Below are 20249 nucleotides of genomic sequence, written 5' to 3'. Positions count from 1 at the left end.
GTATTGCGGCGCAAAAATCACAATACTTATCGTATGGTGAAATCTGTGTATCATTACACCCCTACTGACTACAATCTTTAACTGTACTTCAGCAAAGAAGACAAAATCAATGCTTTAAGTAAAATGACTGGTTGCAGTATAAAGAGGCAAGTTGTGAAATACAGTTGGAACCATGCTGAGCTACCAAATGTTACGAGGAGTCTGTTTGAAAGTATGCACTTCAAAAAACATAAAAAACCTACATACTTTATCAAATCCCTATTTGAAAAAAGAGCTGGATAAATGTGGTAAATATGAAACCTGTTTCATTTATTTGTAACAAAAGCGTCTCATATGATAAGACAGCATACATGATATGTTTTACACTTCGGTGCATGGTTTATAAAGTCACATCAATCTGCCTATGTACATAAGTGAACAAATCTAAAGCAAAGCCAGTTTAACAGCGATGAAATTCTCTATTATACACAGTCTGGTCCCGATCCACACACTTGTTGGTGGTACTTCTGCAGCATGTCAAGCTGTGCAGAGCGGACAAGAACATGAGGCCGGACTGCTGCCAGCATTTTGCATGCCTTCTCTGGACTCCAACAGTGTATCTACACAGAAATAACAAGAGAAAAGAAACAACAGATCATCAGCATTGCTGAGAAAACATTTGAGTAGGACATACACTCTTATTTTAAGTATTACTGCTCATTTTTCACAGCGACTGTTATTAAAAGTCGAGCTATTAATTTTGCCAAAATTGTGTATTTAAGTGCAGAGTAAGTTCTGCAAAAAAACATTTCATATACTGTATCAACAAGTTCCTTCTTTCTTTTTCTGCTTGTTTTGATGTCAAAAAATCATAAATGAGTTCGAACCATTTTATGCTTAAATGATTCTTTGCATGGTAAAATTGCTTTTCAGATTGAAAATGTTTCTATATAGCACCAAAACGTGTGCACTAACACATTTTTGTTGTTTAGCTCTGAATTTAAGTACACTGGATTTGCAATGAACCAGTGACTATAACTATAAAGCACAGAATTGTAGCTTAAAGGGGACTTCCACCAAATTCACAAAATTTTGCATAATTAAAAGGCCAACAAAGTCATTCAGAGAGGTTTGATGTGAAATGCTTGAGGAACTTGCTGCTCTCTAAAATCTCCCACACAAATAAATATGAAGTAATTATGTATACACTGCCTGATGTCTGAAACTTAGTTTTATGATAGAAAAGCAATAAGGGTTTGGTCTAAAACATATTTGTAAAATTCATTCATGGCAGAGAGGTATATGCAGGGCATTGAAAGGCAAAATGGCACCCAAAGAATTGTTTTTTTTTCTCAGATGTAACTCTATTTTATCATTATTAACATTACATATAAAAATTTAAAGACACATATAAGTTTACTATTCATTTTGGAAAGTATATAAAGTGGCTATATTTGTGTTGTAGCAAATATTACCCCTGGTTCCTATTACCACCACTGTAAAGAAATCTGAGTCAGTATGTTTTTCTCTAGTAAACCACTTCAAACCACTATGAATGACTTCTTCTACATTTCAACCACTGAATTATGCAAAAATATTAGGGATAAGTACATCCATAGTGGGTGAAATGTGTAGGAATTATAACCCTTTTCTAAGTTGACATCCCCCCCAAAATAGACCGTAACGTAACGCAAATAACGTAATCAGACAGTTTCTTCTCTTGTTATGTGTTGTTAAATCACTGGTTGATAAACAAGAGATCCAACAAAGGGTGTAGAGCTGACTATGCAGCATTTGCATGTTTGAGATTTATTTTTGGCAGGGTGCTAAACCAGTGCTGATTGTTAACCACCAGTATTTACTCCATTTACCAATGATCTCTCTATTCGTTTGAGGTCACAGAGGGCACTCGATCAGATTTTTATATAGACACTGTGTGAATGAACTCACGCACAGACTGAGACATTATAAAGTAGGGCTGGGGTTATGGATGAGCTTGGAGGAGGAAAAAATGCAGGACCTCAGTAATGCAGTAAATGTATGTTTGCAGTCACATACTGATCACAATCATTGTATATATGAAATAAATGGCCCAAATCCATAGAACATGGCTTTGTTTAACAACCACATTGGTAAACTGCTAACAGACAATCCAGTGATATTTAAAGTTACGCTTTAGGTTTAAATAATAAAGGACCCATATACTAAATTTCCTTTGCGCTTCTTTTTTTTTCTTTGCAAATCATTTTTACATGACCATTTTCCATCCTCTCTTTATCCCCTAGAAGTAAACAGGCTTTTTGTTACCTTGCCTTCAAGACATGTAAATGATCTCTATTCTAACTGACTGCCCTGTACTGTGTCTCCTTCAAAAAGCGGTCCAGAATGAAACACTCCTCATCATGCTGATCATGTTTTCGACTTTACAAATCTGACTTCCCCCTAATCTCCCTTGCTTTCTCTCAATCTTTCACCCTCTTTCCATTACTCTGTTACTCACTCTGATGAGGTATGCAGCAGCCAGAGTGGCACTGCGGGAGCGGCCTGCTTTGCAATGGATGTAAACACTGTTTCCTCGCTCACGGTGTTTGAGAGCAAACTCTACACCCTGGTGGATGTGCTCCAGGCTAGGAACTCCTGTCAGATCTACTGTGCTGAGTCTGATCTGCTCAACACCTGCTGCTCTCCATTCCTGTAAAACACACACATACTACACATTAACATATTTTGGGGGACATAATCTCTTTTATTTTAAGTCTAAACCTCACTATTAACCTTTAGAAGTCATAATTTTCGCCAGTGATAAGGAAAGCATGCTGTAATTCCATATTATTTCACTCATAGCTCATTGACAGAAGGAGAAATGTCCAATTTACGCTTTCAATCTATACCCCACTTAAGGTGGTAAACAAGAAAGGATGCCTTGAATTTGATGAAATGTTACTGTTGTATGCACAATCTTGTTCTACCAAAGAAAAAACATCCTTTGTTTGTTGTACCCTTCGCATACGTGCAGCCTTGAACCTGTAAATCAAATGTAAATTCATAATTCACGGCACAACTGTCTCATTAAAAAAATTATTATATAATTATGTTTGAATAGCATTGCAAAATGAAAGTAGTAACTCTGGATGTCTAAGGGTTAATATGACCTCATACCATCCCTAACCATAACTATAACCTAACCCTAATTAAAACTGTAATTTTAAGCCTAGTTGTAAATCAAATTTTATAATCTAAGACATTATTCTCCCATAGTCGTTTCATAGTAGTTACCAAATAAGTCATAGTTTTTACTAGGTAGTAACTGAGTAGTAAGATTACACTGAAAACAATATCACATTGAATTTACTTCATTATCACTACATCATTTTCACATCAATAGGATGCAGTATTTTAACACAATTGACCTTTTGCAAAATAATGACTGACAGCTGCCTCTCAGTGCTACTTCCTCCATCAAGCGAAGGAAAGAAAATCACAAAGTCCTCAGAACAAAACAGTAGAGAAAATGCTGGCAGTAAATTAATTAATAACTCATTTTAACAATAAACAATGTTAAGATGACATTTTTAAAGAAAATGTAAGCTTTAGCATTAGCTCATCTGAGGGTGCCGCATTCTTAGCTCCAACATTAGACATGAAAGCCTGATGCTTTAGCATACAGTGATTCAACCTGGTTAGATTAATATAAACAGGGGTCCAGTTTTTTTTTTTTTTGCTCTGTATTGTCCTACATTCATATTTTATCAAACATGCTACTGTGTGCATCTAAATTTTCTAAAAGCTGAAAGTTTGACAGATGAAGCAACAGTAACTAAGGAAGACGAATCTACAAACTGTCAAAGTGAGTAAACTGAGAGAGAATATTGTGTTGATAGGATATTTTATTAACATTCAAATGATGTACACATTCAAATTTAGTGAAATCAATGCAAGACCTTTTAGGTGAAGAGATTAATAAGTTAAATGCTTCTTTTAAGACCAACAAAATTATGTCACTTATTGGAACTGCAATCATTTTTATGAAAGCCCGTTTCTGCCAACTGGAAAAAATATATAACCATTTATTAAGTCATAATAATGAGAATGTTTCCATAATTATGACTTAGTATCTCATAATTCTGACAGAGCATCTCATTATTATGGCTTACTATCTCATAATAATGAGATTCTTTCTCGTAATTATAACTTTGTATCTCATAAGTATGACTTACTTTCTCATAATACTGACTTAGCATCTCTAATTATGACTTAGTAGTTCATAATAATGACTTACTAAGTTAGCATCTCATAATACTGACTTAGCATCTCTAATTATGACTTAGTATTTACAGGTATGACTTACTTTCTCATATTTATGACTATGTCATAATTACGACTTAGCAACTCATAATTCTGACTAACTTTCTCATAATTGTGACTTAGCATCTCATAATTCTGACTTACTTTCTCATAATTACGACTTAATATCTTATAATAATGAATTACTATGTCATAATTATGACTTGATATACTTATTACTCACTTTTTCATTATTATTTCAAAGTTTTCTCATTATTAGGTACTAGTCATAATTGTGAGATATTAAGTCAAAATTATGGAAACGTTCTCATTATTATGAATTACTAAATTGACATATATTCCAGTGGAAAATGTTTGGAGTTGTTTTTCAGGTGTTTTAATTTAGAAGTAGTCTACTGACAGAAACCCACATAGATACACGGTTACTCACCTCCTCTGAATTACAGAAATACTTTGTCTCATATTCTTCGTTCATTGTTATCACCCCTCGAACATTTTCCGTTTCAACCAACTGCAATAAATCAGAGGAGACCCAGAGTAAGAACATTCATCACGAAGCAACACGAAACATGAACCTTAACTGCTCCGTAGTTGGGGGGCATCATAACAATTACATCGCTGTCTAGAATCTTCTGAGGTTCAGCGCTTTTACTAGGAGAGACTGACCTCTTCGGTCATTGATTTGAAAGGCAGAGCCCCGAGAACCACCGTCTGATCCACTCGATTGAACCACCTTCTCGAGGAGATTTTCTCCATCACCACGTTGTAGGCGAGTGTGGGGTAAAATAAAACCCTTGCTAACACAGCTGACATGATTCTTGTTATTCTAAAGCAGTGCATGCTTCATAAGCCCACCTGCCTGTCATTGTAAGCCCATGGTTTCCCAGGACTGTTTCTGCTTCGACTACTGGCGCACCTCCGCGTCTGAGCCGCGATCGCCACCTTCTGGTGGGGGGCGATCAGACCAGATGAGACGGGGATATTTCATACAGAAGGATGGACAGCTTAAACCACAAGTAATTATTTCGCAGTAAAAACGCTAGCTCGCCTCTATTTTACGTACTATGTTATGCACATAAGCAGTCATATTAAAGGGGAACTCCACCGATTTTTCAAAAATTCTGCATAATCAAACAGTTGAGATGCAAGCAAAGTCATTCAGAGTGGTTTGGTGTGAAATGCTCTGTTCTAAAGAAACTTACAGAGTCAGAATTGTTCACAATGGTGGTGATGGGAACCAGATGTCAGATGAGTTTAATGTCTCTATAGAAGATCCCTCACAGAAACATATTAAATGAAATGGTTATACGCTGCCTGATGTCTGACACATTGTTTTATAGATAGATACATAGATAGATAGATAGATAGATAGATAGACAGAACTTTATTGATCCTGAAGGGAAATTGCAATGTTTCAGTAGCAAGACATATAATGTCACATAAACTTACATACACTATGCAGAAAATAAAAAATAGAAATAAAAATAGACAAGGTAAGTATAAGAGCAGAAATAAAGTATATCTGTTTGCATATTTACATATGAGAAAGATTTTTTGTATTTACATAATAGCAGGCACTGAGTGGTATTAGGTAAACTAAAAGCACAATGAGTATAGACATAACTAGGGGTTGCAGCAATATTACAATGTAAAGTGCATAGTTTGATAGTTTTGTGATAAAGTTTTGACTTAAATGTCTTTTAATACATTTTATTTTCATCCATTCATGCCAAATGGGTCCATGCAGAGCTTTGTAATGCAAAACAGTCCCCAGATATTTTTCAGATTTACTGCTATTTTACCATCATCACAATTATCATTACAGATAAAACTTCAGAAGATGTGTAGGTTAGTTAGCTGTGGTTTTGGATATATTTGGTTATATTTGTGTTGCAGACATCATGACCCTTGCTTCCTATCACCACCACTGTAGAGAAATCAGTAAGTTTCTCTACAATTAACCACTTCACCTCAAACCAATCTAAATGACTGTATTTACATATCAAAGACAAAATTATTCAGAAATTTTGAAAAAATGGTGGAATTCCCCTTTAAGTGTTCGATTCCCAAGAACGTTACAGAATAGTAGAGAATCTGAACCTTTACTGCTCCATCGTCATCATCACAGAGGGGTTTGCCATGTAGTCCATTGGCAACTCCAGTCCAGGAGGCTCACTGTCCTGTAGCGACCACCCACGTTAACACAGTTCCCCTTTAACTCTATCCGAAATGTTTTCCCACATGCAGGACGGGCGGTTTACGGACGAATCGCTCATAAGAACGACTCTTTTAGGTGAGTCGAGCGAATCCATCAGCGCGAATGAATCGAACGTTTTTTTTTATCCTCACACAAAATAAAACACAATCTAAATGAGCTATAGCTAACTTCTTTTCCGCGTTGTTTAAGTTGTCTATGTTTTTTACGTATCAGAACAGTCGTCATTTTTTAGCTTTTTCCAGCCTCTCCTCATCCCTTAGAATGAAACAGTCTGTTGCTGTTACTGGCCATTTAAAGGGGTACTTCACCCATTTCTGGACATACCTGAATAATTAAATGGTTAAGATGGTTAACAAAGTCATTCAGAGTGGTTTGATGGGAAATGCTCCATAGTAAAGAAATTTTTGGAGTTGGAAGTGCTCACAGTGGTGGTGGTAGGAACCAGACATCTGCCTCTAAAAGCTCCATCACAGAAAGTTATTACATGAAATGGTTATGAAATGGTTACGAATACTGAGATGCTGGAGATATTATTTTATGCTAATTTTGTTATAAACCTTGGCCTAAAACATATTTTTAAAAATCCATTCATGGTAGAGAGGTATATGTAGACCGTTGTAAGACAAAGTAGTCCCCAAAGAAAAGTTATTATTTATAAGTACTGCTATTTTGTCATTATCAACATTGCATATAAAACTCAGAAGACCAGTGAAGGTAAATCTGTTGCTTTGGATAGTAAATAAATTGGCTATATTTGTGCTGTAGACACTGCGACCCCTGGTTCCTATTCCCACCATTGTAAAGCAATCAGTCAGTTAGTGTTTAGTTTCTCTACAGTTACCATTTCACATCAAAACACTCTGAATGACTTTGTTTACATCTCAACAATTGTATTATGCAGCAGTTTTGAAGAATTAGTGGAATTATCCTTTAAGAGTGACATATGCAAGTGACCTCTGTTTTGACTGGTTGTCCTGCATTGTACCTCATTCAAAAAGCAGTCCAGGCTGAAAAATATAAACATTTCCCTTAGTGTGAAAAATGAACAACAGTGGTAAGCAAAAATGTTCCAAAGCTGACACGGGTCAACATTACTGCTACGCACATGCTTCAATATTCGCATATAGAAAAACAGCTGAGTTCCTTGTTTGGGTTTGTCAATAACCACAACATGACACCCATTCAGTAACTTGAATGGGGCTGTATATGCAAATGAGCTAGTTTTTGTGACATCACAAAAACAACAAATTCAAGACTGACAAGGTTTTGTCAGTGTATGGATTGTTTGCACAGAACAACGTTCTGACCAACAATTTTTTTACATCAAATTCTCTTATTTAAAAAAGAAGGAAAAAATATGGGAAACTTGATTTTCCACGAAACATCCTTTAAAAGCCAAAAGCATCACCCGCGCTTTGGAGCAAAAATGAATCGTTGAATCAGACGTTCGATTCATTGAAACGAACAAATTGTAAGAATCGGTTCTGTAAACTAAATCGAACTTTCCATCGCCACCACTGACAAGCCTTCTTTGAATTTTATTGATTTCATTAACCACGTGACCAAAAGGTCCATTTCACACGAGGCGGGGGGGGTGGGCTCATATAACTGACATTTAATCGTACGTAACTGTGTCTTTTGTTTTAAAAAAGTAAGATGAACTCTGATGATTAGATGATGTGTGAGTGTGTATGAGTTTTTTTCATAGAGAAGAGCACACTGTAAAAGTGTCTTTGGATAATGGCTCCACCCCACTCCCCTTTTAGACGTGTGGATGGTAAATGCAGGAAAGCCAGCCATTTTGCACTGTCCCTGCTAGAAAGTGGGCTGTCGTGGGAAGACGCTCTCAGTGAAAAATAATTAGCTGAAAAAAATCCCACAAGTATAGAAATCCATTCCCTTGTTCAGTATACGTATTAACCTAACTCCAGCCATTTGAAAAGGGGGTGCACACCAGGGGTAAGTGTACTAAAATTTCTCCTCGTTATTCCATGCCCGCTTTCAGAGAAACGCTGCTAGCTCACCCACCAAATTAGCTAGTTAGCTCGAGAGCTAGCACCGCTAACTTGTTTACTTGTGGAGACTCTGCTCAGCCTACAAGTAGCTAAGGTGCGTCACCGTGCGAAACACTAACAAACTGTCGAGGAGAAAACACTGGTGGACAGATTGACTGTACCTAGTTTGTGTCAGCTGGTCAGTGTTGCTGGTTTGCAGGAGAAATCGACTAAACTTCGTAATTCCGCAGTTTCTAGGGGCCAGTTGGTTAACCCTAGCTAATTAACCTAGCTAGCTACCTGGAGCTACATCATGTGTAGTGTACGACTTGGCTTATTTTATGCCTTTTTACAGTTACCTTATAACAAATAACTGAACGTATCTGGCTTAATTTGAACGTTGCAGGCAGTGGTCGCTTCAGCGCGGACGCCGGCTGGCTGACGTTTCTTGAAAACGCACGGTCACAGTTAGCCTCATCCATACAGGCACTGCAAATCAATAGGAAAGTTAAAGTGAGCAGCGGCTAAACGTATAAGCTAAGCGAGGCCCGCTGCTCTTTAACGTTACCTCAGCCACACGGACGCCTCGTTTCAGGAGGTCCCGACTCTGTTCAGCCAACTCGAAACGACCAAAAAAGCGTACGAGTCGGTTTAACAGACTTTACTGAGCAGTACAGTCAGTAACTCGCTGTTGCTGGTAACCTGTCCGCCCCTTCGGTGTGAGTATCTGGTCGATTGGCGATGCTAGCTTGCTGGCTAATCGAAAAAACTTGCCCCACACCCTTTCAGCTCTGTTCCACACTGTCAGACGAAACTGAAATATTAGGCGGCAGTGTTTACTCCTTATTTATTTACTTGCATGTTTCAATTCAAAGAACATATTAGCGTTTTTACAGTCTGAAGTGTTTAACGCGTTGCGTTTGTCGTTGGAGCAGAGCCTGGGGTGGTGGTCCCTGGCCTACTCGCTTGGGTAATGAGTAAGGCCTTATCAACATATGGGGAGAGTTCAGGATTATGAACCTTGAGAAATAAAAGGATTGCCACAGAAGCTGTATTTCGTGATATCAGAATTTTAATAGTCCACATTAGGGAACCTTAAGGCTTTTCCTTGATGGTCCAGTGTGTCACATGAGTAAGTGAACACATTGTCACTTTATACATCGAAATGTCCGTTGACTAGTCCAGAACACTTGTTGAATACATATAGTAGCTAATTGAGAAAACCATACTGTTAACTGGTAACTTAGTCATAAAGCAGTGATTTACTGAATATGTGCACGTTTTCCCTCCTTAACCCCAAACATAGCCGATCAGTTAACACGTTTGGTGACTGAAGTTTGCTTATTTATTTTTGTACTGGAGTTACAAGGCTAATGTAATAGTGTATGTAATAGAAATCTTTTGGGGGTGACACAGTTCCAGTTCTTGCTAGCTACTTGCAGCTCCAGTGCAAAAGTATAGATGCAAACGGATCATCTGCATTTGGCATAAGGGGAAAATGGTGTATATTTGATTTGTGTGAATGGCTCCTTTAAAGCATTGGCCTTGCATACATATGTGCATACATAGTATTTGTGACTGTAGGACTAGTTGAAGCCTTATTGGTAAACCTGTGCTTATCAGCAGTTGCTTAGAACCACCATGTTGCTTGCCATATGTTAGGATTTGATAATTACTGCTGGTATTTAAAACTTTCATTAGGCCCTCTTCTGGGCAAATAGAGCATGTGACTGCTATTTGTTTCTTAATTTTTCAAACTGGTGGGCGATTGAGGTACATGGTTGGAAGCACAGTATGAACATGTCCATTATCATTAGCTGTCAGAATGTATGCTTAAAGAGGACTTGACAGATTAATATTTAAAGCACAAAGGCTTTAAAGATGGACAGTCTCTGTCCTCTTTAAATGATACATACCAAAGGAGGCATGTTGATGTAGAGGGTGGTATATGACTCATGAAAGAAATGCACCCCCCCCACCCCCCCCAACCGCAGCATTTGTCGAAAGCTTCACAGCATGTCAGTAATCGTTAGGCCCTGTTTGGTAAAGAGTGTTCGTTCTTGCTCCGTGCCTTCTTATGGTGATGTTTATATTACAGTGCTGTTTTAAAGCATATGTGAGATGAACACAGCAACTTTTTTATAATTTTATTCGGTGATGTACTATTTTTCATCCTAAAGCTCTGTTGTACCGGTTTCCTAACTGGAGTGGAAGTTTCCTCGCTGCTTTACTACGTTTGTGAACAGTGAAATGTAGAATTTTCCTTGTGCATATTTCAGTACCCGTATCATAAACTTGTTAAACTTATTGCCACATTTTTTTTAGAGGAGTGTATTTGTTATTTTTCTCCCCCCATTTCTTTCTGGATTCATGTGTGCTTCTAGTCAGCTGACATACAAAGAATGCAAGCGAAATCCTAACAACAGGTTCAAGAAATCTTTCTGCACCGAGTGACTTTTATACTAGATGTTTTGAAGCCCATGCTGAGTGTCAAGTTGTATCAGATGCACTATAAGCAAAAGGGATAAAGGAACTATCAAATCTGTGATGGTGGTATTGCTGAAGCATACATGCATTACAGAGCAGGGAGACATTAAATGCTTAATTAAGATTAACACAGTTTTCATATGAAATTGCAGAACTCTGTTGCTTTGAGTTGGACTGAAGTTAGCTTGCTAACTTCTGATTCTGGCTAAGAAGTTTCCCGTTCATGCTTTTGTTTGTCAGTTTGCAAAGTGTTCAGCAATTTCACAACCAACATATCTGACAAGTCAGCTGACAGAACTGCTAAAAATACTGGGGCATATCTTAGAAATATCAGGAACTGTGTGTGTATGTGCATATGTGCATGGGTGCATGAATCTGTAGACAAGTGTCAAGCCAAAATATTTGTTTTATCAGGTAAAGAAATTCAGTCTACCCTCCTTCTTGAATTATACATGGATCTTTATACCTTGATAAAGACTTCAGATCTATAGGAACAGACGTGTTACCTCTTGTAAAAATGGACTGTTCCACCTAGAAGTGCAGTTAAAGTCAGCATGAATCAGAGATCATAAGTTTTACTTCTTTTCTAAGACACAGTTTGAGTGAAACACAGTATTAGTGAAGGTCTCTGAGCTAGCTGAGTGTTTTCACTTGCTTGTATTTGGGGGTGTTGGGAGAGAGAGATGAACGTTTGGTTAGTATTTTTTTTTCCAACTTGCTGGTGCATGGTGACATAACCAAAAATCAGATGTTTCAGAGGCAGGCAAAAGACTTTACATTTTCAATGTACATTATGAAAAAAGACTTGTCTTTTAAATGGTGTTATACATCATGCTTAATATGGCCGGGGACGTTAACTTGCCGTGTTGACTTTAACAGGTTTTTCATTCATTGTTGGGCAGTCTGCAAGGCGCTGGAATCAAAGATACTTACTACCGTGGTAACTGTACCAGTGGTGACCTTAAGCATTTGCGGATAGTAGTCTATGAGAGTACTGTTAGGGTTGTTTCTTAAATCACATGCCTGCATCCGGTATGCTCAGGCAGGAACATTTTGTCACTTCTGCGAAATGCACCCTGTAATAGCTGTTTGATCACCAAGGTTTTCAAGTGTTTTATTACTACTTTCATATTGCTTAAACATGCCTAGTGTGAGCCAAATCTCATGTAAACGAAAAGAGTGCAGTATCAGCATATGACTTCTATAACTTGAGAGCAGTAACCATATGGGGGTTTCGCTTTAATGCTCCTGGCAAAGTTGTATTAGATCCAGGTGGATCATAGTGTTGGTCTTCTATTAAGAAACTTCTATGAAGTAATCTGTGTGAAAGAACAAAAATTAAAATTGTGTATTTTATTTGGTAGATTTTAAATACATTTTTGGCAATGTGCAATATAAAATGCCCACACAGAAAATCAGCACACAAGCAGATGGTGTTGCATCTGGTGTTAAGTGGAATGGTGACTAGGGATGTGCACAGTACTCAGGTAGTCAGTTAACTGTTCAAGGTGTCAGTATTCAAATTTAGGTGTTTGTTACATTGCTTGACGGAAAGTAAGGCAGAACACAATATAGGCAATTAAATCACTGAAACCCTGTTCCAGCAGAAGGGCTGCAGAAATTAATCACTATTAAACATCACTGATAATTGTTGGCAATGAACCTAATCTGTTTGCTCTCTCCATTTACTTGACTAGAAAGAGGAAAAATACAGATAGCAAACGCTACAGTGACCCAAAAATTAAAAAATCTTAAGGCACTTTACTTTAACGTCATTTCTTGTGAGGCGTTTTCCTGAGAGATGTGTAAAACTGAGCTCACCTGGCATGACAGTGCAGTTACCACGCATGAGCATTTACAGAAAAACACATTGCTTTCGTCATTTTCTGTGCTGAATGGACAGCATGATTGGTTGCTGCTTAAACCATAGTAACACACAAAGTAATTTTTTTGAAAACGTATATTCCCCCCCCCTGTGTTTTGGCCTCCCATCCAAACAAAAACACTGTTTATGATCATTCACCACATACTCTCCAGGGTTTTGTTTTGATTGATTTAGATGGATATAGTGGGTGTTTATGTAGAAATGCACTAGTATGAAATTTTTGGGCCCAAAACGATAACTCATAATTAAAACCTTATTGTGGCCGATACACATCATAAACTGATAAAGTTGAATAATTTTAATTTAATTAGTTGTTTTAACGTTTCCTTATTTTTGTAGATATTTATCATTTTGCAGAAATTCATATCTAAAGCCATTCACAACACACAAAAATGTTTACACAAAGCAGAATGGCTCCTTTTGTGTTCACTTTTATTGGCTCTAGTTTTACCCTTCAAAGTTAAGTCCTTAGCATTCATTGCAAAAACAGATGTGTGAATGTGCAACACTACTTCTTGTAAATCAAAAACGCAAATATGTTGATGACAAATAAACTGGCTAATTAAAATATAGTATGTGGCAATCTTTTTATCAGAATTCACCTTAGTAAGTCACATTACAGGCCGTTGGCAGCCGTTACAGGGAAACTCCAGTCGGCCAGTAGAGACTCTTGTAGGGTCTAGAAGAAGAGAACTTCCCACCACGAGTGACCACACATGCTATAGTGCAAACAGGAGCTACAAAATAGGCTGCCAAGTTATCAATTATAATTACTGGCCAAAATTTTTATATCAGACCAATAATAAAACATTTTCACATTTATTGGCCACTAATGTATTTGTCACCTATATATCGTGCATTTCTTGTTTTATATTTGGAAGAGCATTGTGCAAAAGGACTAATACTCCTTGTATTTTTAATTTGTTGGTAGACACATTTTGTTCGTCTTGAAATATTTCGTTGGCTGGACATTTTTCCTGATTAATTGAAGCCATGATAAAATAATTTGTCAAACATAACTGTAAAGTGAGCCTCTTGCTTGTGGTTAAGGTCAAGTATAACACTTTGATATGATGCAGGACAGATGCCTTAACATAAGCAGAGAAGACTGATTGCGCAGCTATAGCTAGACTAACAACTCTAGCTGCCTTAGCTAGAACTAAAATGATAAAGATTTCTATTCTTAGTGTTACCTTAACAAACTAACATTAGCTAACGTTAGCTTACCATCCACTGAGGAGGAAAAAAAACCTTTGTAGATGATGTCCTCTGCAGCTACCATTTCACTGGTTAGCTCTAGTGTTAGCGTTAGCTCATTAGCTCATTCAAGGCGATATCAATTATTTCCTTGTTGGGCTATTTGGAAACTGTTTGTTTAAAAGTGTAGATCAAAAAAAATTGTGCTTTTTTTTTAGCAGAACAAATTTCCAAGAGCTGTGAAATGTGAAGACTAGGGATGTAAATGAATAACTGGTTAACTGACAAATAAACAGCTGTTTGTCTAATGCTATTAAGTTTTAAAAACATTAATGTTTTCATTTCTAATAAATAATGGTTCCTGTTTAAATGGGCAGATATAGGTAGGCATACTAAAAAATGAAGCATGCAGCAAACCCTCATGGCAGTTAATGTTCATTTTAAGTTGGGCTAGCAATGAACAGTAAATATAACTTCAGAACATCAGAATACAGAACTTCAGTGTGCCTATCTTTTATATATTTGTCTTTTTATCAGTTTTTAAGTTTTTAGTCATATAACCATGTACACGTTATAGTTGTCAGCACCTCAGTTTGAACAGAACTGCATTTTTATCTACGATATTTTTAGTATGGGCTGTTCTTCATATATGCGCTTAGCCTCACCTATCAGAACTTCATTCCATAAAGAACCCTTTTTTTATTATCTTGGTGCTTTAATACAGATTTCAGTTGATACGTGCACTCATAGTGCACATAAAATATTTTGCATGGACTTAGAGTGTAGCTCAGGTTTTAGGTCTGAAAGATTCTGTTTTATAATTGATATTTTGATGGATCACATGCTTGCTTTTTAGGCTTGTCTGTTAATGATTAATCACCCACTAATGGCATTTGGTTATCGGTGAAATAAATCTGCCAGAACTTTCATCCTTATCTCTGACTGCTACATCTTGGTGTATGTCAGGTTTGGCAGGGTTGCCTCTTGCCATAGCTGACCCCTTGTTTTCAGTTGCAGGAAAGTGAAGGTCTTGCTATTCAGTTACACCCCCTCAAACACACATACAGGGAATGACCACAGGTGTGTAGTGATAAGCTGCACTGTTTAACTGGGCTTGTGTTCTCATTGCAGGACAAAAGTGACATTTCATACGGGAAAAGCCACTTACAGGGTAAGTAATTACTCTTTTGGTCTAGAATTTTCTACTTACTTTGCACATCATGACCATACCAGCATAGGTTAAGGTAGATCTGTATATTCAAACTACTAAACCAAAATGTTTTCAGTAGCTAATTGTTATTTTCAGGGTAAATATATTTTTTTATTGAAGTCAGTTTTTGAGGGGAGAGTTTTTGGCCCAAGTTTCACTTATATTCCTGTTAATATATTAATCTCTTTTGTTACATCTTATTAAATGAAGGAACATAGAACAGTAGTACATAACACAAAAACACTCTAGCAAGGATTTCTCAGAGTTTATGCTAGAAATAAGAAAGAAGATCTGGTGTAGTCCTCATGCAGTCTGAGGATCTAGATGCAATGTCCACTGCTCTGCATTCTTGATCCAAATAAATATCTGAGCTGAATTTGTTAGGGTTAGAAAGGAGGGCATTGCACTCAGTGTTAAACATTCATTCACGTTATCATTTCCTTTTTGGGCTTGGAGCCTTCTGTAGGTTATGAACAGACAATGTCAGGTCATTACTAGTTATTTGACCCTCATATGGACCGGTGCTCTCGTTTTGCATCTTGCATTTCTTCTGTGAGCCGCCTGTAGGTTTAACCTGCGTGCTGTGGCAGAGCATGAAACAAAACTGCATGTAATGGATAAGGTTCTATTTAAAAGCTGCTAGTCCTCTAAATTAAAAGACTAGCTGTTTCCTTGGTTACGTGCTACCCCTACACACAAGCACACACATACACGCACACCCACATGCACCTCTTATGTGTAGCTGCCAGTCTACTAGACTGTTCTCTGTGGGTGGATTTTAGTCCTGCATGGCAACACCTCCATTATCTGGCACTGCAGGCTGGCTGTGCTGATTGAGTTTGTGTGTGTCTGTGTGTTAATATTGAACACTTTAGGAGACTGTGTCTGGAAGAGTGATTTGATGTTGCTGTAGATATGCTGTATATTTGTGTGTGTGTGAGGTGGTTTGAAAGGGGGGGGTGGTTTATGTTCTTTGTGTGAATTAGCGAGGAAGGTGTCGGAGCGTATATAGTACTGTGCAAAAGTCAGAGACCACCCTTTGTTTAATTTTCAGTCAAAACAGCCATTGACTATAGGTTATTAATTTTTCAGGAGATACTTCTAAATGGATTAGATATATAATAATATACTTACATAAGAAAGGAATTTCAAAGGAAAACAAGTAAATAAACATGACTTTCTAAAACTGAAGATCAAAAAATTAACAAATACAACTGTGCAAGACCACCAAAACTATCACCATCTGATAAACAGTACTTAGAGATCGAACTCTGCTCTTGCGTCAGATCTGAAAAAACCCTCAGGTGGTTGTCCATTCTTCCACTGTGAGAAGGCAACGCTGTGTGTGAATGGATGTATAGCTGTCAAGCTTTTACTGAGAAAAGGAAGTAGACAAAAAAGAAGAAAATTTGCATATCAAATAAAGAAGCTGTTGGTGTTCCCAGAACAGTAGACTGACCTCAGTACCATTGTGTTTGAGATTACTTGGATTGTGAGATGCAGAATGTGTAATAGGCTTGCGTGGTATGGCAGTTCTATGGCATACCACGGTATGTAAAAATGGTGACATTTCAAAATTATGACGTGTCAATCTATTCCACGTCTGAAAAAATGGATAAATAAACACCTTCCAACCATATATATTTTAGAGGGCTCACTGATTCATGGTGTGGGAGCTGACCGACAGGTGACGCTAACAGAAAAAGGGGGGAAATCAGCATCAGAACCTACATTCTCTGCACACACCACAGAAAACATTCGATTTCAGATTTCACGCCAATACCAGTCATTCGACTTCGCGTGCGCCTTTGGACAGGTGCGCTGTTCTGGAATATCGTCAGGTGGCAGTAGAGAACAGAAAACGAAGAAAGCTGGAATCAGCTTCTTCGAATTTTCTCGTTCCACCTTAAATGGTGCAGCAGTTATTGTCTGGCGCCTCAGGCTTCAGAATGTAACTGCTGCACCATTTAAGGTGGAATGGAAAAATGTGAATAGGAAGGCAAGCTCAGCTTTATTGAGCCGATCCAAAGTTCAGTGAATATAAGGACCATATGTCTATCATTAAATATCATGACTGTCATAGTGAGGCTAATGCTAACCAGCTCCACTCTAGCAGCACTGTTAAACATTTATCAGTTGTTTTGTAGGTGGTACATTAATTGAATGATGGCTTGAAAATCATGCACTGTGTTCGCTTATTTGGTAATCGCGTAAAGCAAACTACTTTTTGAAAAATTAGATTTTGAAATAACGCTAGACAAGATGGCAGAAAATGTTATAAATGACTTCTGTCACCAGCAGCTCAGCAGGTTTTTTTTTGATGTTTTGTTTTTTAAACACAAATACCGTCATATACCGTGTAGCCTGGTAAAATGTCAGGCAGGTGTTAAAATACGAAAAAATAGATACTGCCCAAGCCTAATGTGCAACCAACTTCTGAGACTGAACTTTGGAGGTGTGGAAGAATATCCCTGTAGGTTTCATTGGAAAACCTGTAATAAAGGCAAAGGACAAGCAAACTAAATACTGAAAATTGTTATATTATTAAGGCTTCTGTGTAAATTCTTAGGTTTTCTGCTGTTTTTTTTTTTCGCTAGTGTTGAAAAATGAACTTGTGCTTAATGACATTAAGTGATGAAATTAAATAAATGAAGGGTGCTCTCTGACTTTTGCTTGGTACTGTAAGGATGATGTGTGAACTTGGGCAGTGATGTGTGTCAGAGTTCAGGCTCTTTTAAAGGTGCCATCAATCACCTGCTGCTCTACTTTTTTGAGAAGCACAGGGCTCCAGAAATACACACGCAGCACTGTGTTCCACCAGAAGCTGTATCATTTTCCCTCCAGAGTGAGCAGAGGGTCTCAAAAGAAACTCTCAATGAGATTTCTGTTGTAAGTGCTTGTAGCCAGCTAAAGGCTGTTGTCCTGCTTTTACAGTTTTACCAGCGACTCCAACTTTCTCCTTTGTAGTCGAGTTGTGTACGTTTGTGCAGAGGGTGAAATAGAGACTAAATCTTCTGGTCCGGTTAGGTTTCACATCGCTTCATTACAAGTGCTCTGTAAACAGAGGCCTTATCACATGACGGTTTAGAAACATTGGCATTGAAGTGCAAATAGCATTAAATTGATGCAGTTTATACTGATAATATAAACTGTTTACATTGACTCTAGAGGAACACAAGTACTGATAATGTACTGATATTCCTGTGAAATTACATTTAAGTATTTGCTGTGACGATTTATTGTTGAAAGTCGTGCACTTTATGTAACTTTTTGATTCCAAGAATTTTCAGGACACTAAGCCTTGTATAATTTTTGCTCTTTTGCTGACTTGTACTGCGTTTTAACTGCAGTCAATGAAGTCAAAAGCCTACTTTGTTTTGCACCTGAGCTTCAGGTGTTACATAAAACTAAATATCTAGGTCAGACAGATAAACACTCTGTAGAACAATGTTCAGTGTTGTCCCTTAAAATTTCATTAGCAGGTTTTGACCTGTTTTTTTATTAACTTTAATTGTACCGTTAAGGGTTTGTCATTTTAAGCTGTGTCTCCACCCATGGTTGGACTATCAGGATTTAAAAAATAATACATTAAATAGGAATATTCTGCATGTTTGGTTGTTCCTCAGTATATGCATGATGGTGCAGAATGATGTGTATCTGTGGTACTAATGTATCATTCGTATGCCACTTCGCTTCAGCTCATCACAAGCACCAAAATGTTCCTCTGTCTCTGCTTTTGGACAAAAGCTTGGAAGACGATGTAAATTTAGATAAAGGATTATCATCTGTAGAAATATTGGGATGAACAATATTATAATGATCTAAATTCATTTACAAAGTACCACGAGTGTTACAGAGCCTTATCCTATAGTCCACCTTTTCCCAAATGTTAATTTAATTACATATAATTACCAACTGGGCTAGCAAATAATACTTGATAAATAATTTGTAATGATAGCCATGTTCTGCATAGATGTCATGTAGTTTTCTTGACTTCCAGTGGTTTTCTATATTTATTTAATTAGAAACCAAAATATTGTCAAACTGGTGTGTTGGCACCCTTCTTCTGAAGTGATGCTTGGAGTATGTGTGTAATAAGTAGGTGTTATGTTTGTGTAGTCCAGAGGTTCTCAGCCTTGGTCTTGGAGTACCCCCTGCCCTGAACAATTTTTTTTTCTTACTCAAAATATATCTGTTCCAACTAATCAGCTAATTAACAAGCCCTTGCTGAGTTGGAGTGGGTGTGTTGAAGTATGGGGTCCTCCAAGACCAGGATGGGGAACCTGCTGTATAGTCTATAATTAAGTGCAGTCTTTTTTGTTGTATCAATTTTTGTACTAACCATAAATAAGAATCATTGTACAAAAGGAGTATTTAAGTAAAGGCAAAACAATACAAAGTCACATGGTTTAAAGCAGAACGAAAGAATGATAGTTTGCATAGTATCAGCACTTATTTAAATTACCACAGTATTTTGTAATATCTAACTTTAACGTGCCAAAACCTGCATAGGCCATTTTTTATTTTGTAAAATTTAGCAAATGAACAGTACTTAACATGTGCAGAAGTATGTTCTCTGTTGAGGATATGTTGACTAATTTCCACTTAGAAAATCAACAAAACATGTAGTCTGACTGGGGCACCACACTTGTGCATGCAATTGTATGATGTGCTGTTCAGGAAGTGACTGGTTTAGACTATATGTAGATGTTAGGTTAGACTGTGCGCAGCTTAAGGATCAGTGTAACGTTGAGTTATGTGTACTCATTTGTAGTATGCTTTCCTGTTCATTTTAGAACTGACCCAGGTCCTGCTTGTCGCATTAACAGAATGAGAGTGTCTTGAATTTAATGTGTGTCTTTTGTAGTCCTAAACCCCAGAATTAATAATTAGTACTGGGAACAACAACAACTTGTAGGCCTTCACTGCTGCATTTAGATTCATTCTGAAATGTAATTAGTTACAAAAAAATAA

General features: G+C 37.3%; 2 protein-coding genes across 7 annotated transcripts in view; one reads left to right on the top strand and one right to left on the bottom strand.

Moving 5' to 3' along the window:
- Positions 1-288: 288 nt before the first annotated feature.
- Positions 289-5188, bottom strand: ptpmt1 (protein tyrosine phosphatase mitochondrial 1). The gene is made up of 4 exons (XM_036584020.1): positions 4951-5188; positions 4715-4795; positions 2480-2671; positions 289-599 (listed from the first exon to the last, which is right to left on the bottom strand). Exons 1-4 carry the CDS (start codon positions 5122-5124, stop codon positions 462-464), a joined length of 585 nt encoding a protein of 194 aa, XP_036439913.1. The 5' UTR covers positions 5125-5188; the 3' UTR covers positions 289-461.
- A 2991-nt stretch (positions 5189-8179) lies between these two features.
- The window catches only part of celf1 (cugbp, Elav-like family member 1), a 38715-nt gene continuing 26645 nt past the window's right edge, over positions 8180-20249 (top strand). For 4 of the 6 annotated variants that reach the window (XM_036584135.1, XM_036584133.1, XM_036584134.1 and 1 more), the window contains exons 1-2: positions 8317-8461; positions 15197-15236. The gene's annotated coding sequence lies outside the window, so the exon portion shown is untranslated. Of the gene's footprint in view, positions 8462-15196; positions 15237-20249 lie in introns of all 6 variants that reach the window. The other 2 variants (XM_036584136.1, XM_036584131.1) reach the window with 2 other exon arrangements.

This window comes from Colossoma macropomum, unplaced genomic scaffold, assembly GCF_904425465.1.
Source record: "Colossoma macropomum unplaced genomic scaffold, Colossoma_macropomum, whole genome shotgun sequence".
NCBI classification, from domain to species: domain Eukaryota; kingdom Metazoa; phylum Chordata; class Actinopteri; order Characiformes; family Serrasalmidae; genus Colossoma; species Colossoma macropomum.
The sequence above is the reverse complement of the archived record's forward strand: the minus strand, read 5'-3'. Positions and strand labels throughout refer to the sequence as shown.